Source organism: Balaenoptera borealis (genome assembly GCF_965194805.1).
Source record: "Balaenoptera borealis genome assembly, chromosome: 4".
Classification (NCBI taxonomy): Eukaryota; Metazoa; Chordata; class Mammalia; order Artiodactyla; family Balaenopteridae; genus Balaenoptera; species Balaenoptera borealis.
Window position 1 is genome coordinate 38,379,667 of NC_138861.1, and position 23,236 is coordinate 38,402,902.

A 23,236-nucleotide genomic window follows, 5' to 3' on the forward strand; every position below is an offset into this window, starting at 1 on the left:
TAGACTTGTGGATGATGGCCATTCTGACCGGTGTGCGGTGATGCCTCATTGTGTGTCGATTTGCGTTTCTCTAATGATTAGCGATATAGCATAGCATTCGTAAGCCTTGTTGCTAGGTATTTCCTCACAGATTTTTTCCTAATCATTTTACATATGATACTCTTTCCCTTTTATTTTCAAGAATCTTTCAAGATACATAAGATATAATTATCAAACATATTTAAAATTATTATACACACACATGCATGCATGAATATTTGTATTTGTTCATTACATAGCCAACAGGGGAGGTTGTCTTTGCAGTGCTGGTGAGATGTGTAAACCTTTATTTGTACTTCTGCATGTCCATGTTTGTATATGCACATGTGCCTCATTAATAATGACACATTGCAGACTTTTGATGTGAATGTGACCATGAACATTAATGACCTTTCACCCCTGTTGTCAACATGCACAAATGCAAATAAACAGTGAGGCAGAGATGATGATGAAACCTGACTCATTCCTACTTCTCGCCCCTCTCCTCAAGGAAGATGTGGGCAGTGCTTAGTGACAGCACTGTGTGAGATTGGAGGAGGCAGGTGGTGGGAAGGAAGGCACGTTTGATTTCACCTTGGCCGCTTTGCCCAGGGACAACTGTCATCAGCTGCTCGTCAGTGAACTTGAGAGCACTTACCTTGCCTTTACTGCCGATCAGAACCAATCTTATAAATTAAAAGAAAAAAAAAATCCTTGGGCCTATAAACACTTTGACCCGATTATAGATTTTTGTTAAAAGTTAGAAAGTACTGTGGTAATGATACCTGTCAGTAAGCTTTGATATGCCGAAAAAGTTTTAATACCTTGGATTTTTAAAAATAAATTTTTATGAGAGTATAGTTGATTTATAATGCTGTGTTTCAGGTGTACAGCAAAGTGATTCAGTTATAAATTTAGCCACTCTTTTTTAGATTCTTTTCCCATATAGGCCATTACGGAGTATTGAGTAGAGCTCCCTGTGCTGTACAGTAGGTCCTTTTTAGTTATCTATTTTATACGTAATAGTGTGTATATGTCAGTCCCAATCTTCCAATTTATCCCCCCTCCCCACCACCTTACCCACTGGTACCCATAGTTTGTTTTCTACATCTGTAACTCTATTTCTGTTTTGTAGATAAGTTCATTTGTACCCTTTTTTTAGATTCCACATATAAGTGATATCATATGGTAGTTATCTTGACTTACTTCACTCATTATGACAATCTCTAGGTCCATCTATGTTGCTGCAAATGGCATTATGTCGTTCTTTTTTTATGGCTGAGTAATATTCCATTGTACATATTACTACATCTTTATCCATTCCTCTGTCAATGGACATTTAGGTTGCTTCCATGTCCTGGCTATTGTAAATAGTGTTGCCTTGAACATTAGGGTGCATGTATCTTTTCAAATTATGGTTTTCTCCGGATATATGCCCAGGAGTGGGATTGCTAGATCATATGGTAGTTCTATTTTTAGTTTTTTAAGGAACCTCCATACTGTTCTCCATAGCGGCTGTACCAGTTTACATTCCCACCAACAGTGTAGGAGGGTTCCCTCTTCTCCACACCCTCTCCAGCATTTATTGCTTGTAGATTTTTTTGATGTTGGCCATTCTGATTGGTGTGAGATGATACCTCACTGTAGTTTTGATTTGCATTTTTCTAATAATTAGTGATGTTGAGCATCTTTTCATGTGCTTTTAGCCATCTGTATGTCTTCTTTGGAGAAATGTTTATTTAGATCTGCCCATTTTTTGATTGAGTTGTTTGTTTTTTTTTTAAAGCTTTTTTTCTTTCTTTTTTTAAAATTTTATTTATTTATTTATTTATTTATTTATTTATTTATTTATTTATTTATTTATTTATGGCTGTGTTGGATCTTCGTTTCTGTGCAAGGGCTTTCTCTAGTTGTGGCAAGTGGGGGCCACTCTTCATCGTGGTGCACGGGCCTCTCACTATCGCGGCCTCTCTTGTTGCGGAGCACAGGCTCCAGACGCGCAGGCTCAGTAGTTGTGGCTCACGGGCCTAGTTGCTCTGCGGCATGTGGGATCCTCCCAGACCAGGGCACGAACCCGTGTCCCCCACATTGGCAGGCAGATTCTCAACCACTGTGCCACCAGGGAAGCCCTGTTTGTTTTTTTGATATTGAGCTTCATGAGCTATTTGTATATTTTGGAGATTAATCCCGTGTCAGTTACTTCATTTGCAAATATTTTCTCCCATTCTGAGGGTTCTCTTTTCGTTTTGTTTATTAATACCTTGGATATTTAAGTTTTTAGTTCCTAAGTGTAATGTCTGGTTTGGGCCAAGTCCAATCTGTATCTGTAGTTCTAAAATAATTTCAAGTCAAATCAACCTAGCTATACCTATTCTATACTCAACTATTCTATGCAAGGCACCGTGAAAGCTATTAAAAATAAACAAACGAAAAAAGCCCAAATCAAAGTTAACCTAATATCTTTACAGGTAATATCTCTAGGTATTTGGGGAGAAAAGGAAGAACACAGGTCCACAATTCTTTTTTTTCTTTAACAATTTATTTATTTTTATTTTTTATTTTTTTGGCTGCATCGGGTCTTGGTTGCAGCACGCGGGCTCTCTTGTTGAGGCACGCAAGCTCAGTAGTTGTGGCGCGTGAGCTTAGTTAGCTGTCCCGCGGCATGTGGGATCTTAGTTCCCCGACCAGGGATCGAACCCACATCTCCTGCACTGGAAGGTGGAACCTTTACCACTGGACCACCAGGGAAGTCCTGGGGTCCACAATTCTTAATCTGAAAATTCTGAGGTGGACGTGTTTGAGCAAAGGCAATATGGGACATATACTGTCCCATATTTAATGTCTTCAGATAGGTTTGGTGTGGAAATTATTTTTAACATAGTGACATATGAATATTCATGCTGAGTGGGGAAAAATACAGACCTAAATAACCTGATGTCAGGTTAGACATTCAGATTTTTGATTTTGGTAACTGTGAATAGCAGAATGTGGGCTTGTTTTAAAATGCGATCAGGTGTTAAAAGAAAATAATTACGAGACACATTCAGAAAAAGGGAATATCAGAGGGTGTGGAGAAAAAGGAACCCTCCTACATTGTTGGTGGGAATGTAAATTGGTGCACCCACTATGGAGAACAGGATGGAGTTTCCTTAAAAAACTAAAAATAGAGCTACCATATGATCCTGCAATCCCACTCCCAGGCATATATCTGGAAAAGCCAAAGACTCTAATTCAAAAAGATGCCTGCACCCCAAGGTTCATAGCAGCACTGTTTATAGTAGCCAAGACATGGAAGCAATCTAAATGTCATCGACAGATGAATGGATAAAGAAGATGTGGTGTGTATATATATACACACATATATATATACAATGGAATATTACTCAGACATAAAAAAGAATGAAATAATGCCATTTACAGCAACATGGATAGACCTAGAGATTATCATACTAAATGAAGCAAGTCAGACAAAGACAAGTATCATATAATATCACTTATATGTGGAATCTAAAATATGATACAAATGAAGTTATTTACAAAAACAGAAACAGACTCATAGACATAGAAACAAACTTACGGTTACCAAAGGGGATAGTGGCGGTGGTGGGGGAGATACATTAGGAGTCTGGGATTAACAGGTACACACTGCTGTATATAAATTAGGTAAACAACAAGGACCTACTGTGGAGCACAGCGAACTATAGTCAATATCTTGTAATAACCTATAACGGAAAAGAATCTGAAAAAGAATATATATAGACACATATATACTCACACAGATATGTATAGCTGAATCACTTTGCCGTACAGTTGAAACTAACACAACATGGTAAATTAACTATGCTTCAGTAGAAAAAATGGTGAGAAAAGAATATATAAGTTCAAAACAGATAAAAATTTTAATAAAAGGGAATATCACTGTGGGTGGTGACAGAAAAGGTGGGATTTTTTTCTGATTTGAAGGTCTGGATGGGACTTCATCTTGCTCACTGTCGACTCCTGGGCAACTAGAATCACACCTGCCATGTATTTGATGAATAAATATTTGGCAGATGAGTTATTAATGAAGAGAAGGGGAAGAAATTCCCCGTCAGAGGAGACTTGTGCCTGAGGAGAGGATGAATTTGGTAGTCAGGGGTCTGCTCTGATTGAAGACGAATACTCTGCAATAAATGTGGGTAGGTGAGGTGGGACCCCTTATGGGGAGTTATGTGTCTGTGCCTTACATGCTTCTTCAGCTGAGGAATTTGGATTGGATCTGATGACTTTTAAATGGGGATGGGAGAGGCCTAAGGTAATCAAAGTGGCTTGAAAAATAGAAAGTAGAAAAAATGATGTTGTTCAGAATGGATTATGGTTGTGTGTACGTCCCTGTAGGGATGCTCAACATGCAGGCATCAAATTCGAGGCCGTGTTGAAGAAGCAGAGATTAGTCCAAAGTGTGAAGAAAATGCAGAGATTGCGATCTGTTGCATTTGGAAAGTGAAAGGAAGTCAAAGAAAATTTTCAAAATTCTAATACTTGGTGATGAGAAATAGTGATCCCTTTGGCTGAAAGGGGAAATTTCGAAGAGAAGTTGGAGAGGATATACGAATCGTATGACTTGGCATGTTGATTGGTTTATATTCTTCAGATCTGTTTATATGATGTCTTTTATATGTCATGTGTGTGTTCATAGATGTAAAATTTGTCCCAAGTCCTTAGTCCAGAGCTTTTAAGGACAATGTAACAAGAAACAGTAAATCCTACATGACTTGAGTGTATGTGTTCTATGTGCCGTTTCCAAGCTGCTTTTATAGTAGGTTTATTTAAATTTCATGTTAAAAAAGGAAAAACTGTGTTGAGTAGCATTAGTTCCCCCTTGTACCTTTCATTATGCATTAGCAATTAACTCTCCTTCTCTCGGGTTGATGAATTTGAACTTGATCTATTATCTGATAGTAATTACCAGCACAGAGTGATGATTATTGCTGAAGTAACATTCTTATTTCATTTCTCTTTGTATATCGGGCACTTCTCATAGGGCACGTTTGTTTGCAGAATATGACTTGCTCTTTTGGCTTCTGGCTTTGAGGCCACTATTTTAGGTTTCTTAAATAGAGTAGTATTGAAAAAAATCCTCTGGTATTTAAAATTCTCTGGACATGGTCTTCTAGCCTGTAGGAGACGGAAGGAGTGAGCTCTGGCTGGTCTTTTCTCCTCCAGCAGGCTCAAGCTCTGATTTTTGTGTTTCTTGACAGTTTCTTTTTTTCCCAACTCCTGGCAGGGCTGACCTGCATTTTTCTCTGCTCTTGGAGTCAGTGTTTCCCATCATGAAGGTGCCTCTCTGCTACTTTGGTTCTTGAGCCTTCTGAATAGTCTTGTGTAGGCTGAAGGGCCAGCCTTTGCTCTTCTGGTCCTTTGAGCTCTCTAGAGACAATCGAGAGAGAAGGTGTGTCTGTTTGCTGGGGCTGCCATAATCAAGTACCACAGACTGGGCGACTTAAGCAACAGAAGTTTATTTTCGTACAGTTCTCGGGGCTAGAGATCCGAGACAGGGTGTCAACAGGGCTGGTTTCTTCTGAGGGCCCCTCTCCATGGCTTGTGGATGGCCATCTTCTCTCTGTGTTTTCACACTGTCTTCCTTCTGTTTGCATCTGTGGCCTGATCTCTGCTTATAAGGATACCGGTCATATTGGATTAGGGCCCACCCTCATGACCTTGTTTTAACTTAACCACTTCTTTTAAAGACCTTAGTTCTAAAAACAGTCACCTTCTGAGATACTGGGGGTTAGGACTTTAACATATGAATTTTGGGGGCCACACTTCAGCAAATAACAGACGAATAGGACATTTCAGAAGCTTGAAACTGAGTGAGGAGAAAGAAATAAAAGGCAGCACAGTGAAACAGCCTCTGACCTCATTTGGAGTCTTAGTGCTTCTCACTGGATGGTGCATGTAATGGCTCTTAAAAAAACCCCAAACAAAACAAGTTTTGCTTTACTTTTGAGTGAGTGATTTCCATGGTCTTCAAGAATCATCCAAACAACGGTTTCTTCCTGTGTACTAATCAGCACCATATCATTTTTAAAAGGCTAAAACTTTTCAAGAAAAATCTCAAGAATAGGGAAACATAAGAAACATGAAAGGTGCCGTGCATCTTTACAAATTGCATTGGTATGTGTGAGTACTACTTAATCAACTTTTTTTTCATAACCACTGACTCCTTACATTTTGTCCTCCTGGAACAGTGTTTTATGAGATTATCTTCCAACCGTAACTCATGAATACCAAGCTGCTAAGGCAAGTTGGTAAACACTCACTTTTGTCAAACATTGTTTTTATAGGCAACAGGAATGCTGCTAATGTGAGTTAGCAAGGATTCTGAGTGCCACTGTTTGTTGACAGCTTTTCAGATTTGACTGTCTCGTATTTGCTAACATTTCGTCTCTTCCAATAGGTATAAACGACCAAGGATTGTACAGAGTTGTGGGGGTGAGTTCAAAGGTCCAGAGACTTCTGAGTATGTTGATGGGTATGCCTCTTTTCTAATCATTTTCCATGCATTGTTTGTTTATGTTCGTTGTCTTTGCAACTCAGTGTTTCATAGTAACGTAACTTGGGAATCCATTCTTTTCTTCTGCTGTCTTGGAGTCCTTTTCTCCTGAGCAGAGACAGTTGGCTCAGAGAAGTCAGTTAGTGTTTGCTCAGGTCCCCCTTACTAAGAAATGGAGGAAGGAAAGAAGGCAGCTGATGGGTGAACGTCTTCTCCTGCTTGCTTCTCCCAGGGGAGTAGCAGCCAGCCCTCTGTGATTTGCGTGGCTTTCAAATTGCCCGTCCAAAGTCTTGACAGTACATTTGGTTGCACAAGACCACTGGGACTCACTCATTTTTCTGGAGCGTCCACAACTGTCACTCAACAGCAAGGGTCTGTTTCTCAGGGATTCATTGGTATGCACAGTGGCTTGTTTGTAGTTTGCACCAGGCTGTTCTCCAGAACCATGCCTGCTCCATCTGTGCTGATAACACAGTGTTCTTTGGCATCACAGACAAGAGGAAGCCAGAAAGTGAATTCATTTCATTACCCCAGACGTTATGTGAATGACAAAGCGCTTTTACATTACACTCTGCTGTCAGCTCAGTGCCGCCTGTAAGAGGCCCTGCTCCTCCACCCCCCATGACCCCAGAGCAGGCTGCCTCCTGGGGGGGTGAAGATAACTCATCAGGCTTGAGGGCCTGTTTGTCAAACCGATCTGTCATTATGACCTTGCTAAGTATTAATTTATTTGATATCTCCCTTTAATTAATCAATATTAACAGTGCCCTCAGGTATTCTGTCAGTGCACTTAAACCCGTCTGCATCTTAAAGCATTGTTGCAAAAACTTACTTTGAGGAAGCATAAACCGAGATGAATAAAATCAGCCGGGATGTTACAGATAGCGTTGCTTGTTTGGCTGCGTTTGAATTCAGGATTTAATAAGCAACAACTCTTTTCTTAGCTTATTAACCACAGGAAAAATGCCTCGTCATGACTTGGAGAGCCTTATTAGAATACATTCACTTTCATGAGTTGTTTTCATTTTCTGCCTCTCTGGTTTAACTTGGGTATGCAATTTTGGCAGTCAGATTTTCCTTTTTACCATTAGTGGGCTCCAAATTAAATAGACTCAGGTTGCCAGTGGTTCAGTAGCAGCTGGCAGAGTTTAATGGGATGACAGCATCTGCTTTTAGTTAATTTTAAAATTAGAAACACTACTCTCATTTCCAAGATGGTGTTATGGTGATTAGAACTGGAAGACTCTGTTGGTATCAGAAAGGGAGATTTGGCTGAAAGGCACACTTGGCAGTGAATTGGTTATAAGGATCCTAGCTTTATTTTATTATCTTCTCATTCATGTTCAAGGGCAGCTCAAACAAGCAGGTGTCCCTGTGGTCACCCTGAGGTGTTAAGCTGTCTCCAAATTTGTTCTTGAACTCATAAAAACCGTATGATCATCAGCATCCCTGGACTTGGGTGGTACTTTCCTCTGCTCATGGGAAATGTCCCAAGACAGTTCTGAACTTGCAAGGTGTTTAAAATATCTAAACCCTCAAAAATTCATGACCTGGAAAACTGTTTTCACTTTCCGTGAGGCTCAACGTAGAGAAGTCCAGGACACAAGCATGACACAACCTCATTTAAGCTGCTGGCAAAAAGAAATGCTGTGTTTTCAGTAATACCATTCTGCAATCAGAGGGAATTAGAGAATTGACACAAGGGAAAGATACTGACTTATTGTTTTCTTATTAAGTAATGCGTTTAAGGGAACGGCACAGGATAAATTAATTTTACTTCATCTCTAAATAATTCCTAGTATGAATTTAAGATGGTCAATCACAAACTTTGGATTATTATTAGCATTAATATCATTTTCTTGTTACTTTATGTTACCAGCTCAAACTTTAGCTCTTAACGAAAGAGATTTATTCACTATTTCCTAATGAATTTAAGATTACCTTAAGATGTTTCTTTCCTTTCTTCCTGATTCAGCAAGTGTTCAAATTGAACTAATTTATACCTCTTCCAAAAAAAGAATTTCAGTTTCTGAATAGTTGTGTACACACTGTCCTGTAGATATTCATTTTCTACATTTCCCAACCGCTCTACATTGTTTCAAAGTTATATATGTTTAAGAGAAAAAAATTGGGTGAGTCTGCCAGATTTTTAATTTTGCTCTTTTGTACCAATCTATTTTTTTCCCTCTAGTAGATAATTAATTCTGATAATTTTGCCCATTTGTGGTACTAGGAGTTATTTTTTTAAAATTAATTATTTATTTACTTTTAAAAAACAAAATTTTTTATTTTGAAATAATCTCTAGCCTGCAGAAAAATTGCAAGTAAATAGTACAATAGACTCCCATAATACCCCTTCCCCAGATTTACCAAGTTTTAACATTTTTAGGCAGTTATTTTTTAAAATTTTGATTCTTCCAGATAACGTTTATTTCAAATTTGAATTTTTTCAAAGTACTTTTTGTTTGGAATGCATTTTTCTTTGCAGAAATGAAAAGTAACCTAACTTTTTAAAAATCTGAGATAAAGTTCCGAGTCGTTTTATATTTTTTGACAGGAACTTCTGTTTACTTTGGTTCTCTTTAGTTCTTGAGAGCTAATCATTTACTTTGCTATTATTTTTCCTTTATTGCCATTTTTACATAAAATATTTTTGTATTTAAAATATTTTCAGCGTTCTTTAAATACTCCTGTGTAAAAGTTTGTGTTGATTTCTAAAAGAGGGATGCATGCTTAATATCTTGCATGTTTTCTTCACTTGTGTCTCTATTGGGTGTGTTTTCACGACCTTCACATTTAAAATTACAATAGAGAAAAATATTTCTCTCTGTTCTTCTTCTCCTTCCCCTTCCTATTCTTCTGCTTCCCCTCCCCCATTCCTTTCTCGCTCCCCTTCCTCCCCTGCCCCTTTCTTCTCTCCTCTCCGCCACACGTGAAGTACTAATGGCTGCTGACCACCATTTGTACTCGTCCAGGTCAGGTAAAGGAGTGGGCAGCTGCCTTCCTCCCCTGGTGATGAGAATTGTTTGCCTTCTTGGTCATCTTCCATCCCAGGGGCAGAAAGTAGCGGTCTGCTGGATTTTCCAACAGCCTCCTAGCTTTCCCTTGGACCAAGTTTCTTAAGGTTCCACAAGAACATGCCCCAGTGAGCAATTACATTCCTTCCCTTTACAGGTGTTTTTCTTTTCCTTCTTTTTTTTTTTTTTTGCTCTAACAGAGGGCACACATAGTCTGGTAGAAGTGTTTTTTTTTTTTAATTAGAAACTTGAAGCAGTTGGGGAAGGCAGGGAGAAATAGCAGATGAGGTGTCTTTGGGTGAGTCACGGTTTTTTAGTAAGTGGGGTGACAATGTAACAGACGAATTATTGCGATTGGTAGGTTGGAACTCAGCTGAGTTAGAATTGTCCTGTGTTCTTCCTTCTTCTTCTTTGGAATGAAAGCATCAGAGCAGGGAAGGGAAAGTGCTGGGAAAATGTGGTAGCTTGTGTGTGCTGGTGAATTTTCTGTTTGTTTCTAAATTCAATTTGTAAAAACAGCTGGATGATTTTATTTATTTTAAGACAGAGAACCATAGAAAGCCAGAAATCAGACTAATTTAGGGGAGTTTTACTATAAACATATTACCATGTTTACTTTGTTTGTAGGACTTTTCACAAAGGTTGAGGGAAAAAGTAAACTAATGTAGCTGAAAAAGATTCTGATTTTGGATTATAAAGAATATTCTCCAAACTCATTCAATCACTGGGCGTCTTCAAGTACTTTAGACTAGGACCCAAGTCAGTGTCGAGTAGGGTGCCAGCACTTTGGGCTGGGCTGAAAGTTTCCGATTTCAAAAAAATGACCACTGGTTATAGAATTATGAAGCATTTACCCAAATAAAAAGTCAACTATTTGTATCTCTGTTCATTAGTTTAGGGTTTAAACTAATCCACGAGGTGTAGTGTTCCTTGGCCAGAAAGGAAACAGAATTTCTACCTTATTTATAGTAGAACATATATTCTGATTGAACACTCTAAATGCATTTTTAAGATTGAATCCCAAATAAGTTATTAACAAATTTACCTAGTCCCAGTGCATCCACGGATTGTTAAGAGCTGCTAGGGTTGATTGAGTTATTTGAAAACAGTGAAAATTTAATAGAGGATTAATACCATAGACATTATGTAGTCATTGGCTTCTCGTGTGACAGCTCCTTTTTATTCCATGTATTCAAAGGATGGCTTATTTTTCCATAGAAAAACTATGGTTCTCAAAATATAGAATGATCATTTGGTCAAAAGCTGAAAATAAAAGATTTCCTTTAGAAGCTTCCTGGATTTTAAAATGGTGATTTGCTGGTAGCAAGTTGATTGAAAATGTTATCTGACTTGTATGAGATTTGAATAATTGACTTAATGAGAGAGAATATTCAGTTACTGCAGTAATTGGTTGGCAAAGCCTTTAGAACAGAATTATTTAGTCCTAGTTATAAAGGATTGTACCTTTAATCAGGATGCTTAATTTGATTTCTTGAATGTATCTGTGGCTTGTCTGACAAACTCAGTTAACAAATGAGTTCTGAATTGTAGGAACCGATCAAAATGTAATCAGTGTCAATTGCCATTGTTGTAGTTTATTGCATATTGCTGTCAGTTGCTGTAATCAAGAGCTGTTGAAGTGCTTTGAAAAGTTTCCAGACTTTTGAGTAATCGACTTCATGTATCTGATGTTATGGCTGTGAAATAACCATCACTTCCTGTTTTACTTTATTTTCAAAAAGTTTGAGAATAACATTGCATTGTCACCCATCCTTTCCCATGCCGAAGCCTCAAACTTTTTAAGTGGCATGCATGACTTAACGTGGTGGTCCCATTTGGACAGGATTTTCTTTTTGAACTTTAGTTTGAAAAGGGTATACTAACAAGAAGTTTCCTTCCATATATAGACAAATACAGTGTAAGGGAGGAAAAAATACCTGAAACGACTAGTTTTTTGGGGGGGTCTTCGTTGAAACATCATTCTGGAGTGAGGGAGAAATAAGTGTTTTCCACAAATCTCTTATTTTCTCCTTTGTGTGATTGGAGCGTAGAAACTCACTCCAGTTTCTCTTGATTGTTTGATGTCCTTCATCATAAGCCATTTACTGCTCCCTCCCATGGGTAGGTACCACCACTGAATGCTTATACTTTTGGTGACTCAGCTGTGGTAATAACCTACTCATTTGATGATTTATGGAAATCTGCATACATTCCTGATTTGCTTTGATGCTCTCAGTATTTCCACGAGAGCATGTACGTTATCTCCGTTGTGCACATGAAGAACTGAAGTTCATAGGTTTGGAACTGACTTGTTGGGGTGGCGAGGCTGGTCAGGGTTGTGGCGGGATTTAAGCCCAGGTGTGTGGTCCCTGGCTGTGCTCTCCTCCCTGCTGCCAGGTCACAGCCAAGTGCAGTAGCCCAGCCTTACAAGGCTTGGAGATGCCACCACACTCAGAATGCTTGCCTTTCCCACCATCCTTTCCTTTTATTTCAACCAGGGTTGACTTTTTCCTGTTCAGAATTAATTGCGCTGCCCTCCTCCTCCTCCTCCTTCAACTCTTCTTCTTTTTTTTAGTGCCTGTTTTACATCTTCTTTAGAGTTTACTAGATATTTGAAAGGGCATTTGTAAGAAATGCATCATTAATGTACTTTTAGGACAAAGAAAACTAATTTAGAATGAATGTCAGAAATGTTACATAGAGGCTTCTAGTAAATATTTCTTGGATGTGTGTATAGATTGTAACGTTAATGTAAAAGATTACCCATAAAAGACTTTTTAAGTTTATGTGTCATTTCTGTTTTTGTTGATCATGTATTAGTCTTCAGAAAGATAATATGATGAGTATAAACCTTAGAAGTGTGGGACCAGACTTACCATCCTTTTCCCCCACTGACTTCTTGTTCTTCTAATAGGGATTTTGCCATTAAGGGTACTGCCTGTTTCCCCTGTCATAACACAGTGTGATAGCAATCATGCCACCTGAAGCAAGTTCAAATATATAGACACTGCAAAATGCCACATGCTGTAAGCCATGGCTACTGAGTAGTACCTTATAATAATAGTAGCAGTAGTAATAATAATAGCTGTACATGCTTTGCAGTTGTGAATATTTAACTGCTCTGTCCAGTTCTCCCCTACTCCCAGCCCAACCCTTATCCTTTTACTTCGATCTTCACTACAGATTTTTTGAAGTGCTAGAAATGTCTGATAAAAGAATATGGCTTATAATATGATAAGAAATTGTATGTAATGTTTTTATAGGAAACCGCAGAATTCAGTATTTGTGGTTTGCCTGTTTAAAAATGAGCCATTTGGTCAAGGTTTGAATGATTTTTTTCTTCCGTGCTTGCTCACCAGATGTGAAAACCTGCAATGAGGTGGACCTGGAGAATTCTATAGATTGGGAAGTGAAGACAATAACGAGTGCCCTGAAACAGTATTTGAGGTGAGCTCCTCTCGGTAGTGGGGCGTGGGGAGAGTGGACTGTTGGGATATTTAACACACAGCAAATGCAGACTCCGAACATGCATCTCAAAAGTCAAAGCTTATGAGAAAGGAGAACATTTATGAGGTACCTAATGATGTCCCAGGAAGTGTGGGACATAGTCAGTGAACATCAGTTGATAGATAAATTGCAGCAGAACAGAACTGGAATAGACTTAGGTTTTGAAATAGAGTCTGTTGTGGATGTGAGTTTTTGGAATTAAATGCTCTGAAACAGTAAGGAAGAAGGCTGTTTATTACATTCATTGAATCTTTTCTTTATGTTGTGGGCTAAAATGAAGATGTTTTAGTTTAAGTGTAAACCATGTGAACTTAAAGGCTTATAATGATGACATACAGATACAGAGCGATTTGAAAAGAAGTTTACTTGATGAGTTTTTTTTTTTTTAAGATAAACTTTGAGTCTTACATTTACTATAGGAAGTATCTAGGATTAGAGTTCGAAAAGGTTCAGCATCTCTGAGCATTCACCTTTCTTGAGAAAAGAAAGGAAATGAATGATCACAGAGCTTGAGGTTAGATGAAGGACAAGTACACGGAGTAAAGGAATGGAAAACAGTCACGACTGTACTTCTTAGGCTGTGGATCCGCTGGGGACTTTGCTTTTTGTCTGGCAGACAAATGGCACTGCTCCCCCAGCATCAGTTCTTTTTAACCAACACACAGGATTGATTTTCAGGTAAATACTCTTTGGGTTCCAGCAAGCACATTAGAATCAACTTACATTACATATTTTGTGTTTTAAAAAATTTGTATATTTTAAAAATTTCAAATTTATACAAGCGGAGAGATGAGTATAATGACTCCTCATGGGCCTATTATCCTGCTCTTTGGTTTTCAGCATTCGACACTTCTTGTTTCATTAGTCTCTCTACTGCCACTTTTTGGAATAATACTTTAAAGATTTTCTAAAACATATTGCTGCACTCATAAATACTTGAGTGGATATCTCAAAAAAGATAAGGACTTACAAAAAAGGATGTTATAGAAAAGATAAAAAGAATATAATTATCATACCTAACAAAATGCGTATGATCCAGTACTCAATCTGTGTTCCATTTTTATAGATTTTTTTTTTCAAAAACGTATTTTAATGTTTGTTTGAATTCCTGCAGGATTTCAACAGTGTCAGCACATTTCATTTGGTTGATATGTTTTAAGTCGTTTTTCATTTGTGCAGTCCCCTCCCTCTACCCCGGCCCCCACCCCCAGCATTTAATTTGTTGATGAACCTGAGTCATTTTTTAAAATAGAATTTTCCACATTTTAGATATGGCTGGTGGTATCCTCAGGTTTCTCTGGTGTCTGTCATATTTCCTGTAAGCTAATAGTTAAATCTATAGGCTTCATTAGATTCAGATTCGGCTTTTTTTGGTTTATTTATTGCAAGAATACGTCATAGCAGTGCTATATTCTTCCTGTTGTGTTATTACATCAGGAGGCCTATGTTGTCCAGTTGGCCCACTTTTTAATGAAATTAACATTTATCGGTGGGTTCAGGTGTGTGTTACCTATTTGCAAGTATTTTATTTAAAGAAGATGTTTTTAGCCACTGTTTGAGATGTTTTTTCTTAACCTGTTAAGTACAGTCAGTCCTCTGTATCCACAGGTTGGTCCCACATTCACGGATTCAACCAACCACGTATGGTGTAGGATGTTTACGGTCCACAGTTGGTTGAATCTGTGGAAACTCAGGCCAGACTGTAGAACTTGAGCATCTGCAGATTCTGATATCCAAAGTGGGTCCTGGAACCAATCCCCTGCTGATGCTGAGGGACGACCTTATTATTACCCCTGTTCTAGAAAGGGGTAAAATGAAGGCTAAATCTATGTGCTTATGTTTAGTTTGCCACTGGTAGTGACTAACTGGTTTAGATGAGGATTATGGTAATATCTCATTAGCCCCAACCCTGGGATTGGAATATACACTTCCTGGTGATAGTGACATCTTATGTGGTTTGTTCATTGCAATATCTCAGCATCTAGAGCTAACTCCGTCACTCAAATACGAGAGCAGAGGTTCTAAACTGGGGATGATTTTGGTACCCTCCAGCCCTACTCCAGGGCTCTTTGGCAATATTTGGAGACATTTTTGGTTGGCAGGATTGCTGAAGAGGGGTGCTGCTGGCATCTAATGCGTGGAGACCAGGGATGGACTGCTGAACATCTGCAGCGCGTGAGACGGCCCTCCCCTGTCCCCAGATGTCCAAAATGTCAGTAGTGCTGAGGTTGAGAAAGCCTGTATTAGACGGATGAAGGACAGAATGGGTGAAGGTTATAAAAATAAAATAAATTTCCTATGTTAATCTGACCAGCAGAGGATGGTGCCTTGCCAGGAGGTAGCTTTAAATTAATTAATTTATTTATGGCTGTGTTGGGTCTTCGTTTCTGTGCGAGGGTCCTCTCTAGTTATGGCAAGCGGGGGCCACTCTTCATCGCCGTGTGCGGGCCTCTCACTATCGCGGCCTCTCGTTGCGGAGCACAGGCTCCAGACGCGCAGGCTCAGCAATTGTGGCTCACGGGTCCAGTTGCTCCGCGGCACGTGGGATCTTCCCAGACCAGGGCTCGAACCTGTGTCCCCTGCATTGGCAGGCAGACTCTCAACCACTGCGCCACCAGGGAAGCCCCCAGGAGGTAGCTTTAAACCCAGTTTACTGTTTGGTAAACTTATGCCTAGTACAGTTCAAAATGATTTGGTTATTGGTTGGAAGCTAAGGGCAAAAATCCAGTTCTTTTGTAGTAAATTGCATGTGTTTTTTTTCCTGCTTCACATGATTCTTTCTTCCCTTGTTGGGGGAATTAGTTTAATAAACTAGAGGATCTTTTTCTTCAATACATACAGTTTCTTTCTGGTTCTTGATACTCTCTGAAGTTAGTTCCTTCTTGTCCCTGGTCTTGTGTTACTTTTTCTGTCTTTTTTTTTTCTCTTTACGTTGCTTCATCCTATTGAATTTCACTTTTAAGCAAACATTGCCTACAGAAGAACATTAAGAGATGCTATTTTTGTATAACTTCACTCCTAACAATATACACAGGCTGCCTGAAGGTGATAAAGTGATTATCGTAAAATGGCAGATGCCTTGGGAGATTTGAAAGTTAGGTTGCTGTTCTTTTCCCCTATGTTATTTTTAGCAACTGAAGATGCAGTAATTAGGATTTAATTAATACGTTTTCTGGTGATGCACCAAATAGGAGAAAACTGAGGTTTTTATTTACCTTCATTTTGGCTAGCTGGTTACGGTCAAGCAAGGGTGTTTCCTTTAGCACAAGAGGTGAAACAGTGTGATGGTTTGGAGCATGGGCTCTGGAGCCAGCATGCCTGGGTCACTTATGGCACTGTGACACGAAGCTGAATATAGCTTTCCTCACCAAAGAAGCTGTTGCCCTTGAATTGTTTTCGCTGCAAATATTGGATCGGAGGTTGGAAATAGAAGAAGGGAAATAGCCAAACATCCCCATCCCCCCTCCGTCCCCCAACAAACACTAAACTAAAATGAGGAGCAAAGGCTCCAGGGTCTGGGAGATAGAAAAAGATGTGCAGTAGACACATGTATGGCATGTCCCGTTTTCTTCTTCTGACTTGAGGCAAAGTTATTATTTTTTTTTTTTAAAAACTAAAACGAGGGTTGGATACCAGCCCTCTGGTTGATTTCCCATCTATTCTGACCATAATTTTGATTTCCGGTCATGTGTTCATTTCAGCATTTTCCCATTGTCAGGGGAGGGATGAGCTATTTTGTGAGGTTTGTAGTAAAATGATTTTACCTGGAAGAAACTTCTAAGCCTGGAAATGAGAATGGGACTTTTGGGGAAGAAAATGCCATCTTAGTAAATATTATGCTTTATACCCCTAGACAGATCCCAATGAGAGGTAGCTCATGTTGGGTGAGAAGCCGACAGGTATGATGACTCAATATAATGAATTTTGTATGGGGAACTTGTCATTTTTATTACTGCTTCCCCAACATTAACAATACTTAATACTTATTTTTTTATGCTGCATTACCTGGCTAGACATACAGCAATGATATAAGCAGCATGTAGAAGACACCTAGATACAAATTCATTTTTATTGGAAAAGAAATGCTCTCTATGGGGTTTCTGAGTGTTCTCATTTTTCCCCCTTTCTTTTCGAAACCCTTTAACTTTCATTCTCTGACAGATTAGCATTTTCCTTCATCGCTACTTCCTGCTTGTTCGTGTTTTGAAACAAAACCAAAGGTTTCCTTCTGATTGCCTCTTCTTTTTCTTTATTTAGTCTGTGGTGTAATTCATTTTATTTTTCTTCTCTAAATGAGAGTGTAGGGGATGAAGGGGAGGGAGAGAGGAAATAAAAGAACAGTTTTTTCTTCACTAGTGCTTTTAAGTTTTAGTTTCAGCCTCTACAGCTGTCACTTCACGTGAACGCGCACGCATGTGTGTGTCCGTGTGTGTCCTGCAGCATCAAACACTGTATGTAAGATAAAATGGTGGCTACTAGGGGATGGTGGAGGGATAAGATTGTTGGTATATAAAGGTACAAACTTGTAATGAGTAGTAAATAGACCCTAGAGATCTAATGTACAGTATAATGAATGTAGACAATAATAGTACACTATAATTATGTAATGTGATAAATATTGATACATCGGTGATATCACAATATATAAATGTATCAAAATAACAGGCTGTACACCTTAAACTAATCCAATGTTCCAAGCGAAATTTATTCAATAAAAAGTTGTATGTAGGGAACATAATCTGTAAATATGTTTTTCCATCTATTTTGTTAAAGTTTTATTGACGTGTAACTGATGTACAATAAACTGCATATATTTATAGTATACAATTTGATAAGTTTGATGTGTGCATACATCTGTGAAGCCATCACCAAAATCAAGTGGGTGAACCCTCCCATCACCCCCAGAGTTTCCTCAAGCCCCTTTGAACTCCCTGTCTCTCACTTTTCTCTTCTCATTCCCTCATCCCTGGGCAAACCAGCTGTCACTATACATTAATTTGCACTTCCTATAATTTCATATAAATGGAGTAACATAGCATGTACTTTTTAAAATCTGGGTTCTTTCACTCAGCATAATTACAGATTCACCTGTGTTGTAGCAATGACCAATAGTTCATTCCTTCTCAATGCTAACTAGTGTTCCATTTTATGGATACACCACAAATTTCTGTTTTATCCATTTACCTGTTAATAAATATTTGGGTTGTTTGTAGCTTTTGGCTCTTATAAATAAAGCTACTAAAAATCTTTGTGTACAAATCTTTGAGTGAACATAAGCTTTCATTCCTCTTGGGTAAATCCTAAGAGTATAATGCCTGGATCGTACGATAGGGGTATGTTTAACTTTTGGGGAAACGGACAAACTTTTTTCCAAAGTGGTTGTATTTCATTACATTTCCACTTACGATGTACAAGAGTTCCATTTCCTTTACACCCTTGCCAAATCTTGATATTTCGGATACAAGTCTTTAGATAATGTGCTTTGCAAATGTTTTCTTCATGGCGTCATGGCTTGTATTTTCATTCCCTTAAAAGTGCCTTGCAAAGAGCATTTAAAAATTTTGATGAAGTTGAATTTACTAGTTTTTATGGACTGTACTTTATAGATTGTGCTTTTGCCTAATCCAAAGTCACAAAGATTTTATGTTTTCTTCTAGAAGTTTAATAGTTTTAGGTTTTACAGTTAGATCTATGATCTATTTTAAGTTAGTCATTGTGTTAAGATATAAAATATGGATCCAAGTTCACTTTTGAATATGGATGTCCAGTTGTTTCAGTACCATCTGTGGGAAAAACTATCCTTTCTCCACTGAATTGTCTCTTGAGATGATCTTACAGTTTTTCTTTTTTAGTTTGCTAGTATGGTGAGTTGCACTGATTTTATTTTACTATGAAGGCAGTTACATTTCTGTGATAAACCCAGCTTGGTCATGCTGTATTATCCTTTTATTTATCTTGTTGAATTCCAGTTGCTAACGTTTTATTTAGAATAGTTGCATCTACATTCATGAGTAATATCGGTCTGTAGTTTTCTTATAATGTATTTAATTTTGGTACTAAGGTAAATGCTGACATCAAAGAATGAGTTAGAAAATATTCCCTCTTCTACTTTCTGGAAGGATTTGCATAGAATTGGTATTATTTCTTTTTTAACTGTTTGGTAGAATTTGTCAGTGACTCATTTGGGCCTAGAGCTTTCTTATTGGCAGGATTTTTAACTACAAATTCATTTTCTCTAATAGATATGGGTTACCTATTTCTCAGGTTACTTATTTCTTTTGGAGTGAGATTTAGTAGTTTGTGTCTTTTGAGACATTTGTCCATTTCATCTAAACTGTTGAATTTGTGGGCATGAATATTTTCATAATATTTTATTTTCTTTTTAATACTTTAGAACCTGCAGTGATTCTTCAGTCACCTCTATTATTTCTGATTGGTGATTTGTGTTTTCTATCTTTTATTTCCTAATTATTATGGCTAGACTTACCAACTTTATTGATTATTTCAAAGAACCAGTTTTTGGATTTATTTATTTTCTCTGTTTTTGTTTGTTTGTTTTCTGTTTAACTGATTTCTGCTCTGATCTTTGTTTCTGTTTTTCTGCTTATTTTGGGTTTAATTTACTCTCTTTTTGGCTGTTTAAGGTAGAAAGTTTAAGACCTTTCTTTTTTCTAACATAGGTACTTAGTGGTATAAATTTACCACCAAATACTGCTTTACCAACATCCCTTAAATTCTGATATGTTGTATTTTCATTTTTGTTTCAATTCAAAATACTTCCTGATATTCCTTTCTTTGAGGTTTTCTAGATATCTCTGTTATTGATTTCTAATTTAATTTTTACTGTAATCAGAGAAATACCCTGTATAAATTGAACCCTTTTAAATTTATGGAGATTTGTTTCATGGTCCAGAATATCTTTATCTTGATAAATGCTTCATATGCACTGGGAAAGAATGTGTCTTCTGTTGCTTTTGGATGGCGTTTCATTTAGGTGATGGACGTACCGGTCAGGTGAAGTTGGTTGATAGCTTTGGTCAAATCTTCTCTGTCCTAACTGATTTTGTCTACTTGTCCTATCAGTTATTGAGACAGAGAGGTATTTAAGTCTCTGGCCATATTTGTGGATTTGTCTATTTCTCCTTGCAGTTCCATCCATTTTTGCTTCCTGGATTTTGAAGATCCTGTTATTAGACCCACTAACATTTAGGATTGTTAAAAAACAAACAAACAACCATTTAGGGTTATTATGTCTTCTTGATGAATTGACCTCTTTATCAATATGAAATGACCTTCTTTATCCCTGGCATTTTTTTGGCTTTTGCATATGTTTAAAATTTTTGTGTGTGTGTATCTTTGATTTCTTTTTTATTTTTAAGCATTTGAAGAGGAATTTCTGGGCTACGTGATTTAAACCTTTTAAAAATTTTTATCTTTTATCTTGCCAGATTGCCCTCCAGAAGGGCTGTGCAGATTGATAACTTGTCTTAGTGTTCTTTAGGTGTTTATAGAGTCTGGAGATCTGGTCTTTTAAAAGTTAAGATATGTATAAATGTTGATTGAACTGTAACATTCTATTGACCACAGGATAAAAATCTACCATTTATGTAATCTGGTTGTAGAAAATTAAAATGATATAGGTGTTTTTCAAGTTGTGATCAATTTTATTTCATTTCTCTGTTGTTTCATAGGCCTACATCAGTATTGGATATCATGTTTTTATAATAGAGATGTAAGAGAAGAGGACTGGAGGGACTTCCCTGGTGGTCCAGTGGTTAAGAGTTCACCTTCCAGTGCAGAGGGTGTGGGTTCGATACCTGGTCGGGGAGCTAAGATCCCACATGCCTCATGTCCAAAACAAAACATAAAACAGAAACAGTATTGTAACAAATTCAATAAAGACTTTAAAAATGGTCCACATCAAAAAAATCTTAAAAAAAAAAAGAGGGATTTCTTTAAATTTGTTTAATCTTTTCCATATTTTTTTTGTGGCATCTTCAGTTAATATCCTAGAGGTGATTTTCAAAATTATATGTTTATATTTGGTTGGATAGAATATTTGACTTTAAATAAGTTAGTATGTGGAAGGAAGTTTTATACATGAAATCAGATGTTTATAAAGGTACTTTCCAAGATTAAATATGAAATACTACGTGCTTAGATCTGATAGAGATTTGTGGCTGCTTAAGCTTGGACAGTGCATGGTGCAGATAACACTTAATAAAGGAATCCATTTGAATGATGTATCTTTTTTGATATGTAAAAGTATTTCCTAGGGAAGTTTTGCACATTAAGAAATGCATGACATATTTAATATCCTTTTATAAAAAATGAATGCAAAAAGAGGTGACCTATTTGTATTTGTTTGGTAATTCTAAGCTGTCCTTTTAATACAGGAGTCTTCCAGAGCCGCTGATGACCTATGAATTACACGGAGACTTCATTGTTCCAGCCAGTACGTATTACATTGAGGTGATAGAAACAGTTTTGTGATTGACAGTGTGTACAAACTGAAATTTCCACATGAAAAATTTATCTTTATGTTATTGTAGTCTGTGTTAAAAATGGAAATCACTTGAGGAGGTGTTTGGTTCCCCCCCCTTTTAGAAGATGAAAAAAGGGACAATTAATATATTTATTTATTCATTCATTCATTCATTCACTCACGGACATTTATTTATCTCCTACTGTGCACTAGTCACTGGTATATAATGAATATATAGAGCCATGAAAGGATTTCTGCCCCCAGGAGCCAATTCTTTAGCAAGTATTGGGGCACACACACCTCTCCCTGTACCATAATGTATATAATAATGGCATGAGCACAGTACGATGGGAACGCAGGAGTATTTAACTTGCAGACGGTTGGGGAGATGAGCAGATTCGGAGAGATTCGCATGTTGGAAATGACTTCACGTAGAAAGATATTGAGATGGAAATTGCAGGCAGAAGGAATATTGTGAGCTCATGCCGGAAGCCCACACAATATTTGGTAGAGAGTGAATTCTATGTGATAAAATGTTAAATGAAAAAGGCTTATAGTTGGTAGCATTTTAATTTGTGATTACATTTTTTGTGAGTCATACTGATTTCAAGCTTTCTTGTTTTCTCTCTATGATACACTCTGTTACACTCTCTGTTATACACACTCACTTTTTCTATTCGACACTTGGTGTTAAATCATCACAGTCTTCTGAAATATTCTGGTGTTAGGTATTTAATAGTTAAGGAAAGGAAGGTTGAGACATGTTAAGTAACTTGCCAGATTTTGGAGATCTTTATTTAAAATTCAAAACCCCAGTTCCACTGGCTAAAACCTGCAGTATTGGTTTTCACAGGTGCACTGACAGTAGTTGTAACTGTATTTCCATTTCCTTTTATTTTCTTCCCTTGGATGTATTCCATCGTTTAATCTGTTGAAAACTTTAGAGCAATCCCTTTGGGTCCTATGTTAGTGCTGCCTGAACATTGCTTTAAATGTATCTTCTTGTGAGGTCCCTGCTCCAGCCAGCATGAAGGTTCCTAGGAGGCTGCAGAAAGAAGGAATAGTTCGGCCCAGTCAGACTCTACATATAAAACAGGCATTTGGAAAAGGCAAAAATATGGTTCTGTTCACTTTTGTTTTCACATGGAAGAGGATTTCTTTTTTCTTTTTAAAGGGAGTTTGTATGATCAAGGAAGTGGGGGAAAGATTTCTTGGCAAAAACTCAAGCAAATGCTTAGTTGTTTTGATTCTTCCCCGTGGCATTTTTGGCAAACCGGGGGAAGAGAAATTAAACTCTCATTGGAGGACAGTTGTTTCATGTTTGCCTCAGAGACTGGAAAAAGCAGAAGAGTGCCAATTTTAATCTAGAATCCTTTGAGAATTGGACAAAGATAAAGGGATTATGGAATAAAGTTTTCATTTACCACAAGTTAGTATCATTATCACACCTTGTAACCGAATCCAGTGTGTTTGAAATTCTAACATCGATGTATTTTACCAGATGAAGCGGTAGGAACTTACAAGTGTTTACTAAGTCCGTGGTGGTAGGAGGTGAGTTTCAAGAGTTGTTGAGGCTGTCTTTCAACACTGTGGGAGAAGACATTGTGCAAGTATGAAGGGTAGCGTCACCTCCTAGACAAGTACCTTGTGTTCTGCTTCCTGACTATGTCGGGA

General features: G+C 37.7%; 1 protein-coding gene across 8 annotated transcripts in view; it reads left to right on the plus strand.

The window, feature by feature from the left end:
* The window catches only part of ARHGAP10 (Rho GTPase activating protein 10), a 335,488-nt gene that overhangs the window by 200,280 nt on the left and 111,972 nt on the right, over window positions 1–23,236 (plus strand). For 7 of the 8 annotated variants that reach the window (XR_014243606.1, XR_014243607.1, XM_082388998.1 and 4 more), the window contains 3 exons: window positions 6,458–6,532; window positions 12,930–13,017; window positions 21,474–21,532. Coding sequence is in view for 6 of the 8 variants with exons in the window: in XM_082388998.1 (XP_082245124.1) it covers window positions 6,458–6,532; window positions 12,930–13,017; window positions 21,474–21,532 (222 nt within the window). In the remaining 2 variants the exon portion in view is untranslated. The remainder of the gene's footprint in view (window positions 1–6,457; window positions 6,533–12,929; window positions 13,018–21,473; window positions 21,533–23,236) is intronic. The other variant, XM_082388997.1, reaches the window with a different exon arrangement.